Consider the following 18,224-nt stretch of genomic DNA (forward strand, 5'->3'; position numbering starts at 1 on the left):
CAAGTTTGTAGAAATTCCAACTGCTTTAGGAATTCTAGGAAATGCTTTTCCCCTTGAGTGCACACACTGATACTTACGGTTACCTACTGGCCTTGCAGGATTTGAACCTCTCAGGGACTTTGCTGTCTGTACATCATGCATTGTGTGAAAAGGAACCATATGCTATCTCTGCAGTAAGCTACAGCACGGACGTGTATACATAACTGTCAAAATAAATCCGTCAACTAACAAAACCAAGTTCAAATAACAAGCATTTCACTATGATACTACATAAATAGATGATGCCTTTCCTAAAACACCTTTGTACTTTCTTTCTGGAACTTTAAATATTCTTTCACTAATTGTTTCTCTGACTTCAAGCAGTCAACACTGGATAATGATTTTTCAGAAGTGTCTTTTATCAAAGTGACCCCCATTTTGCATGCGATGTTCTGGACTGAGGTTAACTTGGCCTTTCTGACCAAAGCTGGCTGATGTGACATCTGCTAGAATTAATCTTTAATCGCATGCTGAACTGGAGTTGTTGGCGGAGCAACCATTCTGATATGCTGCCAAAATTGCCTAAAGTTTGTGTCTAGACCCATTGGTCAGTGCCAGAGCTGTTTAAATAGCTGGTGGGAGTGAATTGGGGGGCTAAATGCTGCCCTCAGTTGATTCTAAATAGTTGCAGATGCTGGTCTCACTGAAACTGACCCAAAACAACACTGATTTTTTTTTAGTAGTTCACCATCTTATCCTCTACAGGTGCTGTGATACCCTTCTGCTCCTGGTAATTTCTGTAGACTCAAAGTAGCACAGTCTCCAGAGATCAAAATAATGGACTACGTTGACTGTGCAATTCAAATGAGCCCTTGGAAACATACTTAAGTACAAGTAACAATTTTCATTTTATACATCCATTTTCCCTTCTGCTTAGGAGAAATAGAGAAGTTGGAATTAACTTTTGAGCTTTTCTAAAAAGCTCCTTTTCCCTCGGTCCTGCCTCCTCAGTTGTTTTTGTATTTCCTCTGATTTGCAATCTATGGGTGAATTCTGTTGAGATAACAGTAAGACGAATGCTCAAAGGTTAATGTAGATTGAAACAGGAGCGATGTTAGCCCACTCGGAGACAAGCATGTCGTTCATCAGGCTTAGTAAGAAGAATTTTTTTCAGAGTATGGTCCTTGATCTTGGCCTGCTGCCAGGAGCTAGCTGGCAGTTAATTTGTATACCATGTACCTAGAAGAGTTGCCACCTGTCAAACACAGAAACAGTCAGAAGAACTGGTGACAGGCAAAATCCATGAGCCCTGACAATGGAAGAAGGCAGCAGTATACATATGCAACTGACACTGTCCAGGACCAGGATCCAGTTGCTTGATATATTTTGTACCCTATCACAATAAGCCATAGACTGTATTGTGAAATCAATTTATTTTTTATAATCAAAGGATAATGCAATAAAACAAACAGAAAAATGAAATCAGATTTTAAATTGGCATTCACATGACTTGTAAAATCTGAAGGCACAATATGCAGCTGCTCTAATGTTACAAATTACAAACCTTAAAGGTATATTTGTGTAAAAGGAGTGGAACCAAATTGTAAAAAATAACTTATTTTGGATTTGATCTGCATTACATCATATATTTTCTCATTGTACCATGTGCTTAATTTTATGATGAGTTTCTAAAGTTAGAATTTACCGTGCTGCTGTATGTCTCACTGATTTTTGAAACCTGTCTAGTGTGTCCTCCCTGCTTTGAGATTTAAAATGTTTCTAAAGATTGCATCTTGGATTCACATAAACCTAATATTTAGAACCTGCAGAGATGCATAATTGGATAAATGTCTGCTTTTATAAACCTTGAATAAACCAAGAAACTTTCCATAGCTTTTCCTATTCAATTGCTTTATATATTCTAAAAATTTAAGTGTGGAGCAAGTGCCCACTGCTTTGGTGCACAACTTGCTGTACTTTTTAAAAAAAAATCAAGGATGTTAATTGTAGCACATTGTTCAGCTATCAGAAGGCCTGAACTTAGAACTGAGCAAGATCAGAATAAGTACAGGATCTTGCAATAGCTGAACAGGTTGTGGAATAGATTGTCAAAAAAAGCTGCAAATCAGGAAATTTGAGTTGAAAGAGTAATTGGATGTTTATCTCTAGAGAATAAAAAGTTAGGTTGTTGAGTTCAAAGGCCTTGCACCACAATGTGCTGTGTATACCATAATGCTATTTTCTAGTAATATGGTGCAAATTAATTCTTGTAATCTCACTGACTGTATGTCACCTATGTCAAGTATTCTGGTCAACACACCAGTCAAGCAGAATCAAAAATGCCATTGAAACTGCAAAAGGCGGGTGCCAATGTTATGGATATTAATGATGCTGCTTGGATTTGATTTGGAAATGATAGGAATGTATGCAGGATATATTCAGTGAAAATAATCTCACAGAGGGCTCTCACTGACAATATGACCCCCTGCAGAAATGCATACTGCCTAGTGACTCCTGCCGTCTCATTATTTTCGAAGAATCCCTCAAAGATCTGCTAAATGTCTTGGCAAAATAGTTGTTCAACCAGATGAGTTGAGTCAGTTATAAAGCCATGAAGAGTTGCACTGTGCTTTTAAAGATAAATATCTGCAGCATCAATGTGCACTGCATGTTTTTAACCCTTCTATACATTTGAGTAAAAAGTTCAAAGTAATTAGGGAATATTTCAACAGTAATAGAGACAGGCACTAAAACTTCTTCCCTTCCCCGCCCCCTTGCACCACCAACCCCTGTCCCACACAGCAGATTCCACTAGCACCAAAACCTGGTTAACCACAACCATAACTAGCAGGTTAGCGATCATTATGGGATGTATGGTTACCGGGGCGACCAGACGAGACGTCACAACTGGGCATGTGCGTTCCAATTTTTCTCTCCCCTCTTTCTGTCTTTTTTTGGATTTTTTTCAGGCGGGGGGCTGAGGAGATTTTTTTGTTGGTGTGTGGCGGCCATTTTTCCACCTCACCCTGACAAATCTGTCAATATAGTCACTCCACCCGGCTCCTACCTTTTTTTTAAAAACCCAACAAGGACTTTTCCTCCTGTATTTTATTAATTTAAAAATCTTCCTTATTTGCATTTTCCTTCCTCTGGTTAAAATCTCACCTTTTCAGGATTTTAATGTGAATCTTCTGTGACCCCCCCCCCATATCTCTCTTTAAAAAAATACATTAGTTTAACATTCAATGATGCCGGCATCTTTTGGCAATGAGGAGGACGGGATGGAAAACGATGAGGGAGCCCCAGGTAGGTGTTGATGTAGATCTCATTAACAATAATTTTCATGCTTAAGTTGTCGGTGGAAAAAAAGACGAGGAAACCAAGCAGCAATTCCCTTTATATGTAATATACACAAGAACATATATACATTTGAACAGGACCTACAGCCTAGCAGCAAACGCCGGTAACTTCAGTATTTGGCCAAGCCCGGGAGTGTCTGCAGAAAGTGTGTGACGAAGAGGAGGAGGAGTGGGAGCGGGGGCCGCGGGAAGCCGCCTTTCAGGGGCTTCTTGTCGGCTTATTTCGCAAGTTTTTCCGGTTTCCCCCTCCGCTCCCTTGCAGCCGCCGGAGACACTTTGTGTTCGAAGCTACCAATGGCGCGGGTCTGGACCAAGAAAAGGATCTGATGCATATTCATTACGAATTGTTTGGTTTTTAATAATCTTGCGAGAGGAAAAAATGTTTTGACTCGTGTCTTTCAAAACGCTTCCTAATGGGAGGGTGGCTGTTGAAAACATCGTAATCAAACCATTTCATTGCAGCAACAAAAAATAATTCGTCAAACCCCTCTAAATCCATGTTTAGCATTATTTGACATTCGTGGCTTAAATCATGTACATTTTAAAATCTTATTGTAATTTTCCATGTGTGCTTTCATAGTCCATTTTGATTTGTTGCATTGGTCGTATTTACAGATCATATCTGGATCTCTGCAGAAAACAGTGTTCATACCCAGCGACCTTTGAATTACTCCTGTAGCACATCAACCTGTGATCTTGCTTTCTATCCAGAAAGCAAAATCCCAAGTTTGAATTAGCGTCGTCAAAATCGGATGCTGCGTTTTTTTTTACAGTGATCTGTTTAAACACAGCAGTGCTTTATTGGATGATATTTTTTAATCTTGGGATGCCAGTTATTGATTCCAACACTAGTCTTTTTTCCATGGACGATACCTGTTAGGTTTACTGGATAGATTTTTTAAACCAGCAAATGAAACTTAATATATCCCGTTTATTTCTATACACAATTTTTTTTCAAGGATTGGGGATTCTACGGCCAGTCTCTTATTTGAAAAGCAATTCTTGCATTGCATTTCTGGAGAAGTTTTTTCAATGGGAAAAGTTCTGTGAGCAAACTTTTTCATGGGGAGTGGGAGAGTTTGGGGCCTGTACTGAATGATTTGTGGTTTGTTTTCCCCCCATCAGCTGCCCCTCTTCCTCCCCCATGACGAGAAAATATTATTCAAAGCAGGCCCATTATGACGTCACAAAGCCGGCCGCAACCTACCCTGCTAGCGATAGGAGCCCCGCCCCCTGCTTTGACCTCCCATTGGCTTGTCGGCGAATGTCTGGCTTGGTGATTGGTCAGTTGCGAATGGCTGTCAGGTTAGGTTGAGGCGTGCTGACATGTAGCAATTATTTGTATCTTTTGTCTCAGCTGTTCCAGGGTATAGTGCTGCTGCTGCAGCTGCTCCACCCCACTGCATGGCCGGAGGCTGTGCTGGGCTGCTTCCAAAGTTTATTTTTCTGCCCTCTTCCCTGAATTCTTCACTACGTATGGTGACATATCTCAAGCGAGGGCCATTGATTTCCCCACCACCCCCATTTTTTGGCACTTCACCCAAATGATCATTCTTTAGATGTGAATCTTGACCATGAGTGATTTACTTTTGGTGTGACCTTGTATGATGTGTCCCATTACATGGACACCGAATAATACATGGATGCCCCACACGTGCATACTTTGCAGCAGAACCTGAGACAAATCTCTTAGAAGGATATGCATTGATATCGCCCCACGCAGACCCTTCACCTCGGCCAGCGAAGCATTTCTTTTAAAAGTCTCAGTGCTATATTTTTAAAAATATGGTAGCAAAATTGTACACGTCTATGTTCCGCAAACAGCAATATAATATAAGCTGTTTTTAATTATTTTGGTTGAAATGTGAATATTGGTCAGAACACTGAGACCATCCTGTTCTTCATTAACATGTTTTATTTTCAATTTATGTTGCTATTTCTGGGTAGGGCCAGAATTTATTGGTTTATCTCTGCAATCCTCTCCAACCCCACAATCCTCATATTATATTCTGCCCTGCTGGCATCCCCAATTTTAATTGTGCCTTAATTAGTAGTTTTGCCTGCGGCTTCCAAGTCCCTGAGTGCTCTCACTGCTTCGAGATATTCCTTGAATCCAAGCTTTTGGGATCTGCTTTGTGTTGCTTAATATCTAACTTTACTTCAGGCTCCAATGAGATGTTTTATTACTTTGTGATGTTCTATTACATTAAAAGTATTTTATACATAAACATTGTGGTGATGGGCTGCTGCCTTCACCTGTTGCAGTGTTTCATTTAGTCGAGAGGCTTATAGGCTGTTTCCAAATTTCATGTCACTGTGAGATTGAAGTGACATAGGCCCAAATTGGATGCGGAAGATAGTTTTTCTTCCCTTCTATTAATCAATATTAATAGATCAGAACTATGCACAATATCATGTTATTATCTAAGTAGATGTTATAGCCTGCACAGCATTCGGGGTGTGGTCTGACTGCAGCCTCTATAATTTGACCATTATGTTGAATGCGTCCTGTAGCTGAGCATCCTACAGGCTTTGATGATTTGTTTTGCTTAGGCTGATGTGTTCATAATCTTGGATCCTAAAGTTTTTTCTGACTTCATCCATGGCAGCGTTAATGTCTTTTGTGGAGTTGTTGCCTCTGATTTAAAGTTTCCTTGATCCCAGGCAGCTGAGAACACCTATGTGGACAAGTTTTTAATATTGTTCTCTTCCATTGCAACCTCCTTCACTCCATGTGGTTAGAGCCGTTCTTCTGCTCACCCACTCCCACCTCAAAGACTCTTGACCTTGGCCTCGGCAAAAGGTAGCCCCTAACTCCATCCATGGACTTTCTGATGGCACCCCCATTCTCCAGCCTAACCTCAACTAAAGTGTACACCCCATCAACCTGGCCTAGCTGCACCTTTTACTAAAGGTGGCCCTATGCCTTGGCTAAATCCAGGAACATTAGCTTTTGCTCCTCCATTCACATGTTGCTCCTGTCTTTGTTTTTGATGTGCCTGCCTCTGGTCAGCTCACAGCAGCAAGCATAAGAGAGAAGTGGCTTGTGAGTGGAGGTTTAACTTCTCAACAGTTCCTTCCCGTCTTTCTAAAAGGATGGCTTTTCTCTTGTTGCTGCTGTGAATGAATTTTTCTGGGTGATTTGGAGACTTTGAGGGGCAGGTTCATCTGCTGCCCTCATATAGTTTGATCTTTGCATCTCCGTGTGACTTGCCACTGAATGCAATTCGGTACAGAATGCTGATAGTTTTGTCAATAAGAGTAATCTAATCATATGATAAAATCTGTTTGAAATACTTAAGTTTTAAATACTTAAGTGAAATTTACTGTTTAAATTCTAAATTTCATTCAGACTTAAGCAGGATATGTATCTGTCCACTGGGAGTAACAGATTAGTTAATGAAGGAAATAAGCTTAGATGTTTTTATTTTCCTGTACATGGACTTGAACTAACTCAGCACAACTTTCAGCTGGGAGTTGGGTTAGTGAAAGAGTTAGTAGAAAGATGGACTCCTTTGCTTTTTCTAACATTTTCAGCCTGTAGGAATTGATTCTTGCTCTACTTCAAGGGAAAAGCTAGCTGTTTGGTGAGTATCAGGTAAGTGGTTAAGGTTTCTTTCTATTCGCAGGGTTGAAAATAGTTCAGGAACGACTGGCAAAGAAAATAAGTTTAAAATAATTAAGTTAATTAATGTTGGCAATACAGATAATGTGCTATGGTTATGGCTTGTGGGAGCTCCTGTGAACTGATGTGATCCAGGGTAAACTCCTGTAATATATGATTGCAACTTGATGAGCTTCATCTGGAGCTGAGCTGCCGACACTGCTCCACACCAGGAAGGGGGATAGTTACCTGGATATTTTGTGTCAGGAATTGGCCACACTCCCTTAGGATAGGGTCTTTTGATTTGATCACTGGTGAGAACAGTGGAATCTAGCTGCTGTTCTGATCACACTGCAGGAGCTTAAGCCTTTGCAGTTCTCCAATAGGCTTGAAGTTCAGAAACTGTTTGGTCAAGAACAGGAATTGCAGGGTGGATGAGCTAGCCAGCATGGAACCATGTTACAGGCAGCCATTTGTATGGGGGGGGAGGCAAAGGGAATATAGTGGTGGTAATAGACAATATGATCAGTGGAATTGACTCTGTCTGGAAAGAACAACTGAGTTGCCTGTCCATTGCCAGGGTATGGGATGTTTGTTTAGGGCTGGAGAGGCACGTACAATGGAAGGGTAGGAGAGAAGGTGTTGTGGTTCATGTATGCAGTAATGCCTTTGGTAGGACAAGAAAACAGCTACTGCATCATCAGTACATTGAACCAGGCACCAAATTAGGAAGGAGAACTGGAAAGATAATCTCTGGATGTGTGGCTCAAAGCTACATTTAAAAGGCATTTGGATAGGTATATGAATAGGAAGGGTTTAGAGGGATACAAGCCAAATGCTGGCAAATGGAACCAGATTAATTTAGGATATCTGGTTGGCATGGAAAAGTTGGACCAAAGGGTTTGCTTCTGTGATTTACATCTCTATGACAATGAATGAACTTTGCCTGAACTCTATTTGCTCCATATTTCTTGATAGACTTTTTTTTGGTGATGACGGTCAGTCTTAGTGATGAACACTTATAATGTCCTCCAGTAAATACAGCCTTTTGGAGAATTAAGGTTCAGTTTTCCATTTGAAGTGTATGGGAGGATACTTTCTGCTTATACTTCATAACAGTCTAGCCTTAATTTTATGGCCCCTTGTTTTGGTCTCTCTCCCCCCAAGAGGAATTAGTTACTCCCTACTCATCCTATCAAATTCTGTCATTTAAATCCCTTATCAGATTGTCATGTAATTTTTAAAACTTGAGAGAACAGGTGCCTAGTCTATAAAATCTATTCTCAAGGGAGTCCTCACCTAAGCACCGGTGTAATTCCCGTGAATTTTCACCGCACCCACCTCAAGATTAAAACATCTTTCCTTAGGTGCTCGAGATTGAAAGCAGTACAGTGGCTGGGGTCTGACCAGAAATGAGTCTTAATGTCATGCTATTTGTGTTGTAGGCCCCTTGAGATAAAGGCAAGAGAGTTTCAATAGTACTTTTTGAGCTGGTGTACCTAAGCTCCAGCAGCCATTGGGGAGGAGGTATGTGAGAGTTTTGGGTGAGAACAAGGTTGGATGTAGTTCTGAAGTTGATCTGAATGACTTTCCACTATGATCGTACGTGGACTGAGGTAGACATAACAAATATTTGGGCAAGGAATGAGAGGTCAATTAGTGTCTGTTGATTCCTGGGGAGCTAATGGAGTAAGTTGAGTAATGGTTTCCATTAATACTTCTCCAGGGTGCAGTATGGCACTGTGGTTTTAGCTAGCTGCAAGATGCCTTATTTAAAGGCCCGCTACACAGTGCAAATCATCTTACGTTCACAATTTTACTGATGTTCTCTCAACCTTTTGCTCAGTATTGTATAGATTCCAATGAATGTGTTGTTTTCTTCCTGAGGCATTGCTGTTTGGCTGAAATGTACTCACCCAACAATAATTTGTATTTTTCTGGCACTTTTAACCTAAAATGTTCAGGCCCCCTTACAAGACCATAATCAGGAAATAAAAGTGACGTGTTTGGTGGTAGAGGTAGATTTTAAAGATTGTCTTAAAGCAGAACAGAGAGTGAAGATGTTTTCAGAGGGATTGCCAGAGTTTAAGGCCTAGGCAGCTGAAGGCCCTATTGACGTAGGGAGTGGGCAAAAGGCGGAGTTGTGAGGGATTGCAGTCCAGGAGATGGTTACAGATAGTGGGACTGAAGCTCTGGAGGACTTTTAAAAGTGGGGATGAATATTTTAAATTTTCAGGCTTTTGCTTCACTGGGCAAGGTGGTGGTATTTGAAACTTCCTACTGTGCGGCCCAAACTGCTACCATGTGTATGCACTACAACGAAAACAGAAATTGCTGGGAAAACTCAGTAGATTTGGCAGCGTTTGTGCAGAGTTAACGTTTTTGGGTCCAGTGACCTTTCTTCAGAACTGATTATAGCTAGGAAAACGTTGCTCAAGATGTGTTGAATGCAAGGGGGAGGAGTAAATGATAGGTGGGTGTTGGACCCCAGAGAAAGAGAAGAATAGTTGGACAAAGGAATGCGTAAAAATCAGCCTGGGGGGACTCAACAACTGTTAATTAGAACCATTTGTAGCTGACATTGGGAATGGTTGTGGTAGCAGCCCATGTGATGACAAGGCCTGGTATATGAGGAATTGTGGTAAGGACATAGGAGAAGGTGCTCAGGACCTAAAATTATTGAACTTGATACTGAGTCCTGAATACTGCAGGATCCCCAAGTGAAAAATGAGATGCTGTTCTTCCGGCTTGTGCTGAGCTTTGATGGAGCGCTGCAGTAAGCCGGAGACAGAAATTGCCAGGGAACGCAGTCATGTCTTGATGTGGCAGGCTACCAGAAGCCCAGGGTCATTTCTCTGTAGAGAGTGTAGGTGGTCTGCAAAGTGATTACCCAGTCTGTGTTTTGTCTCCTCAATGTAGAGGAGACTGCATCGTGGGCAATGAACATCGTCGACTAGATTGAGTGAAGTGCAGGTAAATTGCTGCTTCATCTGGAGGATGTGTCTGGGACTTGCGACAGGAGGGAGGAATTAAGTGGGCAGGTGTTGCACCTTCTGCAATTACATGGGAAGTGGCTGTGGACAGGTATTGGAAGTGTTGGAGCAATGGACCACAGTGTCCCAGCAGGATAAGTTCCTGCAGAATGCTGACGAGGGCAAGGAAGGGAATTTGTTCCTGGTGGTGGCATCTTGCTGTAGGTGGCAGAAATGGTGACGAATGATCCTTTGAATGTGGATGGCGGGAGGGGTGGTAAGTGAGGACCCGGGGATCCTATTGATGTTGTCGGAGAGAAGAGAGGGATGGGGGCCAAAGTACAGGAGATGGGTCAGACCGGTTAAGGGTGCTATCAACCACAATGTTGGGAAAGAAGGTGGATATTTTGGAAGCTCCTTGTAGAAGTTGGCACCGTCAGAACAGATGTGATGGAGATGTAGGAACTGGGAGAACGGAACAGAGTCTTTACAGGAAGCAGTTTGTGAGGATGTATAGTCAAGGTAACTTTGGGAGTCAGTGGGTTTGTTGTGGTTATTGGTAGCTAGCCTCTCCCCAGAAACAGAAATGGAGATGTGGAGGAAGGGAATGGAGAGTCAGAAATGGACCAGGTGGAAATTGGGAGCGAAACAGATACTTTTCTGATTTGGGATGAGAGGGAAGCAATGCTGATGATGTCATTGATGTAGTGGAGAAAGAGTTATAAGTGGGGACCGGAGTAAGACTAGAATAAGGGATGCTCCACGTAACTCACAAACAGACTGGCGTAACTGGGGCCTATGTGGGTACCCATGGCCACCCGTCTGACCTGAAAAAAAATGAGAGGAATTAAAGAAGTTGTTCAAAGTGAGGACGAGCTTGGTCAGGTAGAGGAGGATGGGGCGGTTTAGGCCTTTTCTTGCGGGAAGAAGTGGAGAGCCCTGAGACCTGACGGGGGATAGATGTGTGAAGGAATTGCATGCCCATAGTAAAGAGGAAGTGGCTGGAGCCTGCAAACTGGAAATTCTGAAACTGATGGAAATCATCAGAAGAATCATGGATGCAAGTGGGAAGTAACTGGACAAGGGGAGAAAGCATTGAGTTTAGGTAGGAAGAGATGAATCCTGCAGTGCAGAAGCAGGCAGAAACGATGGGTTTTCCCAAACAGGTTTGTGGATTTTGAGAAGGAAATAGAAGTGGGCGATGTGGGGTTGGAGGACTACCGCATGGTGGCAGTGGGATATCACCAGATGATACGGGGCTATTGACATTGGACAATAGACTTGTGTTCCATCGTGGGGTTGCGGACCAGGAGGAGATGGGAGGTATCCAAGACCTGCTGCTGAGCCTCTGCTACTGTTTCTGCCACCTCCAGTGGGAAGACACGCATTCCCCTTTCCTCCCATGTAGGTCTTCTGCATAGTCCGTTCCTCCTTCACTCCCAGCACCATCCTATACAATCCAAGAAGCTGTAGCACCTGCCTGTTTACTTCCTCCCTCATCACCATCCAAAGCTCAGGTACCTTCCAGATGAAACAGCAATTTACCTTCATGTCACATGAAGGGTCTAGGCCCGAAACGTCCGCCTTCCTGCTCCTTTGATGCTGCTTGCCCTGCTGTGTTCATCCAGCTCTACACCTTGTTTATCTCAGATTCTCCAGCATCTGCAGTTCCTATTATCTCTGTCACTCAGTCTAATCTACTGTGTTAGCTGCCCATAATGTGGTCTCCTGTACATGGGGTGGGGGGGACAAAACACAGACCAGTGACCACTTTGCAGAACACCTGTGTTCTGTCTGCAAAAATGACACTGAGCTTTGTGTTGCCTGCCACTTCAGCACACTACCACGTTCCCTGGCCAACATCGCTGTTTTGAGCTTGCTGCAGTGCTCCAGTGAAGCTACATGCAAGCTAAAAGAACAGCGTCTCATTTTTCACTTGGGGATCATGCAGTCTTCAGGACTCAATATCAGGTTCAATAATTTTAGGTCCTGAGCACTCTCTCCCATGTCCTCGGCCCAACCCCCCAGCCACACACTAGGCCTTGTCATCACATGGGTTGCTACCACAGCCGTCCCATTATCAGCTACAAATGATCCTAATCAACAGCTGGTGATTCCCCCAGGCTGATCTTTACACATTCGAGTGTCCAACTATTGCCCTATCTCTCTGAGCTCTCTCCATCTATTGTTTACTCTTCCTCGTCTGCCCCTCCCCCCCAATTCAGTAGAAAGGTCACGAGACCCAAAATGTTAACTCTGCTTACTCTCCACAGATGCTGCCGGACCTGCTAAGTTCTCCCAGCAACTTCTATTTTTTGTTTCCAATTTTCAGCATTCGCAGTCATTTTTTTCCGCCTGCATGTGTCAGCTGAACTATTAGAGGACCTAAGTTAAACACTAGTTTAAGCATCAGCTACTCAGTTAATAGGTTCCTGCAATTGCCTTTGAGATCTTCTTTGGATATGACGTGGCAAGGTGCCCTGTCTGTTTAGTTGACACGCAAATTCTGGCTCCAGACAAACAAAAAGTCGCAACGCTTGCAAGAAGGTGTGAGGTTCTTGTTGCTTCTCCAGTTGTACTGAGAGCGAGGTGTGAAACTCACTGAGTCTGTTTAGTCTTTTTTTTCACTCCTAGATTGGAAGATGTGCAATTAGCAACTCCCAAACCATACCCCTCAACCTCTAATAAGGATTTACTATTTCCTGAGCCAGCTACAAGCAGGAACACTTTAGTGCTGTCTGAAGTGCTGTGACAAATTCAGATTTGACTCCCAAATTTAACCTCCAGCACTATCTTTCTTAAAGCAGTGAGGCCTTCCTGGGTGGTCTTGGGACCCTTGTTTTATACGGTTGTTATTCATGTGTGAAGCTGTGCAGTCTATTTGACCAGACGGGCATCGGACCTCCACACAACATCCTTTCACCTATATTTGTCAGGCAGGGTAGTCAGTGCGAGATGGAATCGGGCTGTTAATCTTTTCACCCTCATTTCTCTTCTCCTGCCATCACTCCATATCACACGGGCCTTAAAGCTGGTTGCAGTAATCCTCCAATCTGTGGCCGAGATCAGCTAACCCAGAACACGTGAGAAAATTGAGACTGATGTTAATTTTGCCCTGTGTAACCCAGCTCTTTAAAACCTTAAATGATAGCATTTGTGGCTCAGTTGTTCACATTCTTGCCCCGTGTCAGATAGTTGTGCTTTTAAGTCCCCGTTCTAAAGGCTTGAGAAGAAAATCTAGCCTGATGCTGCAGTATCTGAGAGAGTGCTGCATCACCAGAAATCCTCCTCTTAAAGCTGCCTTTAAACTGAAGTTGTATCTGTCCTCTTGGTGAGATGGAGAAGACGCACTATTTGAAGATGAATGGGGGAGTTTTCTCTGGTGTCCTGGTTAATATCTACTCCCTGACCACCACCACTAGGACAGATATCCAGACATTATCATGTTATTGCAGGCTTGTGGCATACAATTAGCTGCTGCATTTCCTGCAACACGACTGCTGATATTAGTGCCAGCTGTCCCTTGATTCTAGGATGTGTTGCTGCCACGGATCTTTGAGTGAGCAGTCCCAGTTTCCATCTGCAGGCTTTTTTTAATGTGTGAGCTAGGCTGATACATTGGGTGGTGGCTGGCATCTGGAGCATAAGATGTACTACTTTTTTACCATAGTAAGTTGCTGAGGGACATAGTAGTTTATATGTAGCACTTGAGGGCTGGAGGAAGCCATTCAGCCCTTTGACCCTGCACAGCCATGCAGTAAGATCATGGTTGATCTGTTTATGGTCTCAACTACACTTTCCTGTCTGTCCCTAACCTTCTATCTAACTCAGCCTTTAATAACTTTAAGAACCAGCCGTCAGTGCCTTTTGGGGAAAGTTTCCATGGACTACCATCCCTTTGAAAGAGACAAAAAACTCTTATTCTTAAACACCTCAACCAGCCAGTGTTGACCAGCCTACTTTGAGTTTAGACTGAAAGCCTGGGAATAAATGCCTCCTGATGCATTATCCTCAGCAACGCCTCAATTGATCAAGAGTTCACTTGCTGATCAGTCAGCACGCATTTTCCCATGCAATATAAGTGTTGTTCCTGTGAAGTTTGTATTCTTGTGAGTCTGTCCTGATGAGCACAAGGCAAACATCTCAGCTTGTCCAAAGGGAAGACCATGATGTAGTGATAATGTCACATGATTAGGAATCCAGAATCCCAGGCTAATGCTCTGGGGACATTGGTTTAAATGCCGACTGTGGCAACTGGTCAAATTTAATTTCAGTGACCGCTAGTCTCAGTAATGGTGACTGTAAAACTGTCATTGATTGTTGCAGAAACCCAACTGACTCTCTGATGTTCTTTGGGACAGGAAGCCAACCGTCCTTACTTGGTCTGGCCTACATGTGATACCAGGCGCACAGCAATGAGAATCACTCTGAGGAATGGACAATAGTCACTGCCTACATCTCATGAAACAATTTCAGTTTTTAGTGTTTCTTTTACCACAGTATTTTTATCCTGTGTCTCTTAGTTCTAGTTACCTTAACAAGAGGGTACATTCTCATTATCTTTACCCTGCCAAGTCCTCTCAGGATCTTGTATATTTCAACTAAATTACCTCTCATTCTTCTGAACTCCAATGAGTACAAGTCCAACCTACATTTTCTTCGTAAGATGCACTCTTCAACCCAGGAATGAGTCAACTGAACCTTGTTTAAACTACACAAAAACAAAGTTGCTGGAAAAGCTCAGCATGTTTAGATCCGTTGAGCTTTTCCAGCAACTTTGCTTTTGTTCCTGATTTACAGCATCCGCAGTTCTTTTGGTTTTCTTCTTTAAACTGCTTTGATGATTCGGCAATTATCGGTATTTTTAATCAGGTTGTTCAGATGTATGATGACCCACCTCTGGAGCAGATGGGACTTGAATCCAGGATCCTGTCTCAAAGGTAGAGAAATATGATATTCTTGTGATTCTGCCCTGATGGCAGAAGAGCTGTTATTCTTTCATATAAGTAGACCAGACTTGTACACACTGCTCCAGATGTGGCCTCGCTGAGGCATTGTATTGCTGCAGTACAGCTTTCCCTATCCATCAGAAGTGAGACTCCTGACTGAGTGTTTGCTGACGCAAACTGGTTTGTTGTCTGTCAAGGTCTTGACCTTTTAAATTCTCAAAAAAGGACTGGATAAATGCTGGATGGTTTGGAAAAATAAATTACAGGGCTTTTGGGGGGAAAAAGTAGTAAAGTCAAATTATCTTAGTGGCTTTACCAAAGAACTGGTAAACCCATGATGGACCATCTAGCCTCCTTTGCAAAATCAGTGTATAATTCATCCTCCTTTCAAAGCCTTCCATGGCTCTTTCTATAATTGTCTGCCTCCTCAAACCTTCCACGATTTTTAATTGCTCCAATTTTAATTGCCTCACCATTGGTGGCCATATCTGGAGTTAGCTGTGACTAAACCCCTCTGCCTTTCCTCTAATCCAGGCTGTTCTAACGCTGAGGATTAATCACCTGTTCTAACATCCCCTGGTATGGTTTGGTGTCAAATTTTATTTGATAATGGTCCTATGAAATGCCTTGGGTGGGATGTTTTCCTATGAAGAAGTGCTATATAGTGAAAATTGTTGTTTCATGTGCCATGCTGTGCTTGTGAATTCTGTCGCTATCATTCTGCTGCATTTGTGCAAGAAATGTTTGCCACATTTTCATGACATTGACATAGGAAATGCTAATGACTCAAGTAGCCTGATCCCACATATGATCTACTTCTCACCTTTCCACAATTTGAGTGATGTGGCAAGTGTTTACAACATCTTTTTGTGAGCATTTTGTCAAGTTCCAAATGTGGAGTTTTTAAATTACAAAATAGGCTCCATTCCTCTATGAAGACAATGCCTCATGATGTTGTGCATTATTTTCGGATATGGATTGGAGGGCAGTTCCCTTGTCTCTCCACACTTGGATTAGTATCTAGGTTGAGACCGTAATTCCATTATAACATTTTTATCTTTGCACAAGAAACTACAAATTGTAAAGTGACTGAATTTCTGACTGAATATTATTTGCTATCCTCTGACTGCTAGCTATTCTGCTCTACAACTCATCTTTCTAACCTGGCAGAAGATAATTAGTACGGCAGACTATTTTTTGTTTCAATGTACATTTGAAAGAGCCACAAGTTTTAAGTGCTTCTAAATTTTCTCGTCACCTGGAGATACCAGCACTGTTGCCAAATGCTGCCAAGCATGTTGTGGGGGCAGCCATTCATCCTGAGAGTCTGTACAGAGAATGGTGATTGGCTGTCCAATAACTGAAGGCACAGCCCTTACTTACCCCATACATGCATCCCTCCCCCATACTCTCTGCTAGTGACTTCATTGGTTTTTATTCTGTATAATAAAGTGTGAAGCTGGATGAACACAGCAGGCCAAGCAGCATCTCAGGAGCACAAAAGCTGACCTTTCGGGCCTAGACCCCCCAGCATCTGCAGTTCCCATTATCTCTGGTTTTTGTTCTGTTATGTTTTTAATAATGACCCTCAACAGGAGAGACTGAAATGAACTCTGTACCCCATGGACAATGACCATGATCCAGAATCCATATTTAGTTCTCATTGACCCTACAAATGTATTTCCTTGGCCATTAAACTAGTTTGGGAGGTATTTTAAAAATGTTTTATAAATGCCAGTTGTTTTTGTCCTTGTTACTGACCACCTAATTTTCTCTTTTCTTCCTCGGTTTCAGCTTTCATCTTCTCTTTCTCCTCCTCTTGCTTTTTGCCTTTTTTCCATTTCATGTTTCTCTCTCCTGCCCTACACAATGTCCAGTGCTTATTCTCCTGTTTCTGTGGAAGATGGTTGGATGTCCCTTGCTCTTTGCCCTCCTCCTTTTTGGTTAGTTTGTTTTCTTGTGCTGGTTTGGAATGTTGACCGTTGGTCAAACCAGCCTTGATGATTGCCCTCCTATTGAGTTGCTAGTGTCTCTCTGTCAGTGATGTCTGTTTCTGACAACCATGTTACACACTATTCTAGCAGGTAAGCAAGCAAACTAAATGCAACAATCAAAACGCACTCTTGCTTTCTGTCTTATTTTTTACCAACAGGCTCAAAAGTATGTTGGCTTGCAGACAGACATTTCTAATTGGCCTGTTTGGGGATGTTATTACATATTTCTGGAGCAGTTGAGACTTGACCCCAGGCCTCCTGATTCAGACTTTGGTACATTATCACTGTGCCACAATAGCCCTGAGATGTTATTACATATGTCTAGAACAGGTGGGACATGAACCTGGGCCTCCTAGTCCAGGAGTAAGAACACCACCACTGCATGATAGGAGCCCTTTGTTTACTTTGAGTACTGGGGCTATTGTAGCCAATTGCTAGCATCTAATCCTCACTTTAAGTATTTACCAATTAGTCAGTTAACTGCATGTGGTTGGATGCTAATGCACTGGATAGCAGCAAAATGGAGAAGAAATGAATATTCACAGTTGGACTTAGCCCATGCTGATAGTTGCAGACAATTCCTAGGTATGTTGCTAAGTGAGTCATTGATGTTAAGCACAGTAACAAAATAGCTTGTCATCGCAGTAATCCATCAGCAAATGCTGCCTGCATCATTCTGACCTTGAGCCAGGTACTATCTTCTGCTATTGACAATCTAACGGCCTGAGCCATGTTGCTGTATTGACGTTCTTTCTCATCCCTCATCCTATCAGACTATGGCTGCCTTTTCGTTTGTGTAAATTTCTTGAGAATTTGGAGCTCCCAATTAGAATTAAACAAAAGAACTGCTGAGCCCTCTAGACAATGCTACATCTGGAAAATCTAGTTAAGTATGGGCTCTGTGGTCCAATAGCGAAATCGATAATCATAGTGCAGCCTTGAGCAATAGAGATTGCTGGGGGATAGGTGATCAATTCTCGGGTCATAAACCATGCAAAGGGTCATCCAATTAGAAGTGAGAAAGAAATTTACTCTTCACATTAGAAATGTAGCTTAAAACAATAAAGGAATCATCCATAAAAATGAGGATTAACTTTTGTCTATGACATTCAAGGAATTGATTTATAAATATCAATTGTACATAGTCTGTAAGAATAAATATTTCCATGTAGGAACTGTATTAATGAGGGTTAACCAAAATATGCTGCACCTGTACTGGGCATGTTTGATGGGACAATGTAGATGGACCTTGTATTTAACCCTTGCTGTTCCTTCCCCATGAATCAGTCAATATAGAGGCTGCTTTACTTTTTAACTTATCCTGTGTTGACCCGTGAGTATTGGAGCCTGTTACTGGATATCCTGGG

General features: G+C 42.3%; 1 protein-coding gene across 2 annotated transcripts in view; it reads left to right on the forward strand.

The window, feature by feature from the left end:
- The first annotated feature begins 2,875 nt into the window (after positions 1-2,875).
- The window catches only part of chd5 (chromodomain helicase DNA binding protein 5), an 85,097-nt gene continuing 69,748 nt past the window's right edge, over positions 2,876-18,224 (forward strand). For both annotated transcript variants that reach the window (XR_007250495.2, XM_048561541.2), the window contains exon 1: positions 2,876-3,285. Coding sequence is in view for 1 of the 2 variants with exons in the window: in XM_048561541.2 (XP_048417498.2) it covers positions 3,225-3,285 (61 nt within the window). In the remaining variant the exon portion in view is untranslated. The remainder of the gene's footprint in view (positions 3,286-18,224) is intronic.

This window comes from Stegostoma tigrinum, chromosome 28 (genome assembly GCF_030684315.1).
Source record: "Stegostoma tigrinum isolate sSteTig4 chromosome 28, sSteTig4.hap1, whole genome shotgun sequence".
Classification (NCBI taxonomy): domain Eukaryota; kingdom Metazoa; phylum Chordata; class Chondrichthyes; order Orectolobiformes; family Stegostomatidae; genus Stegostoma; species Stegostoma tigrinum.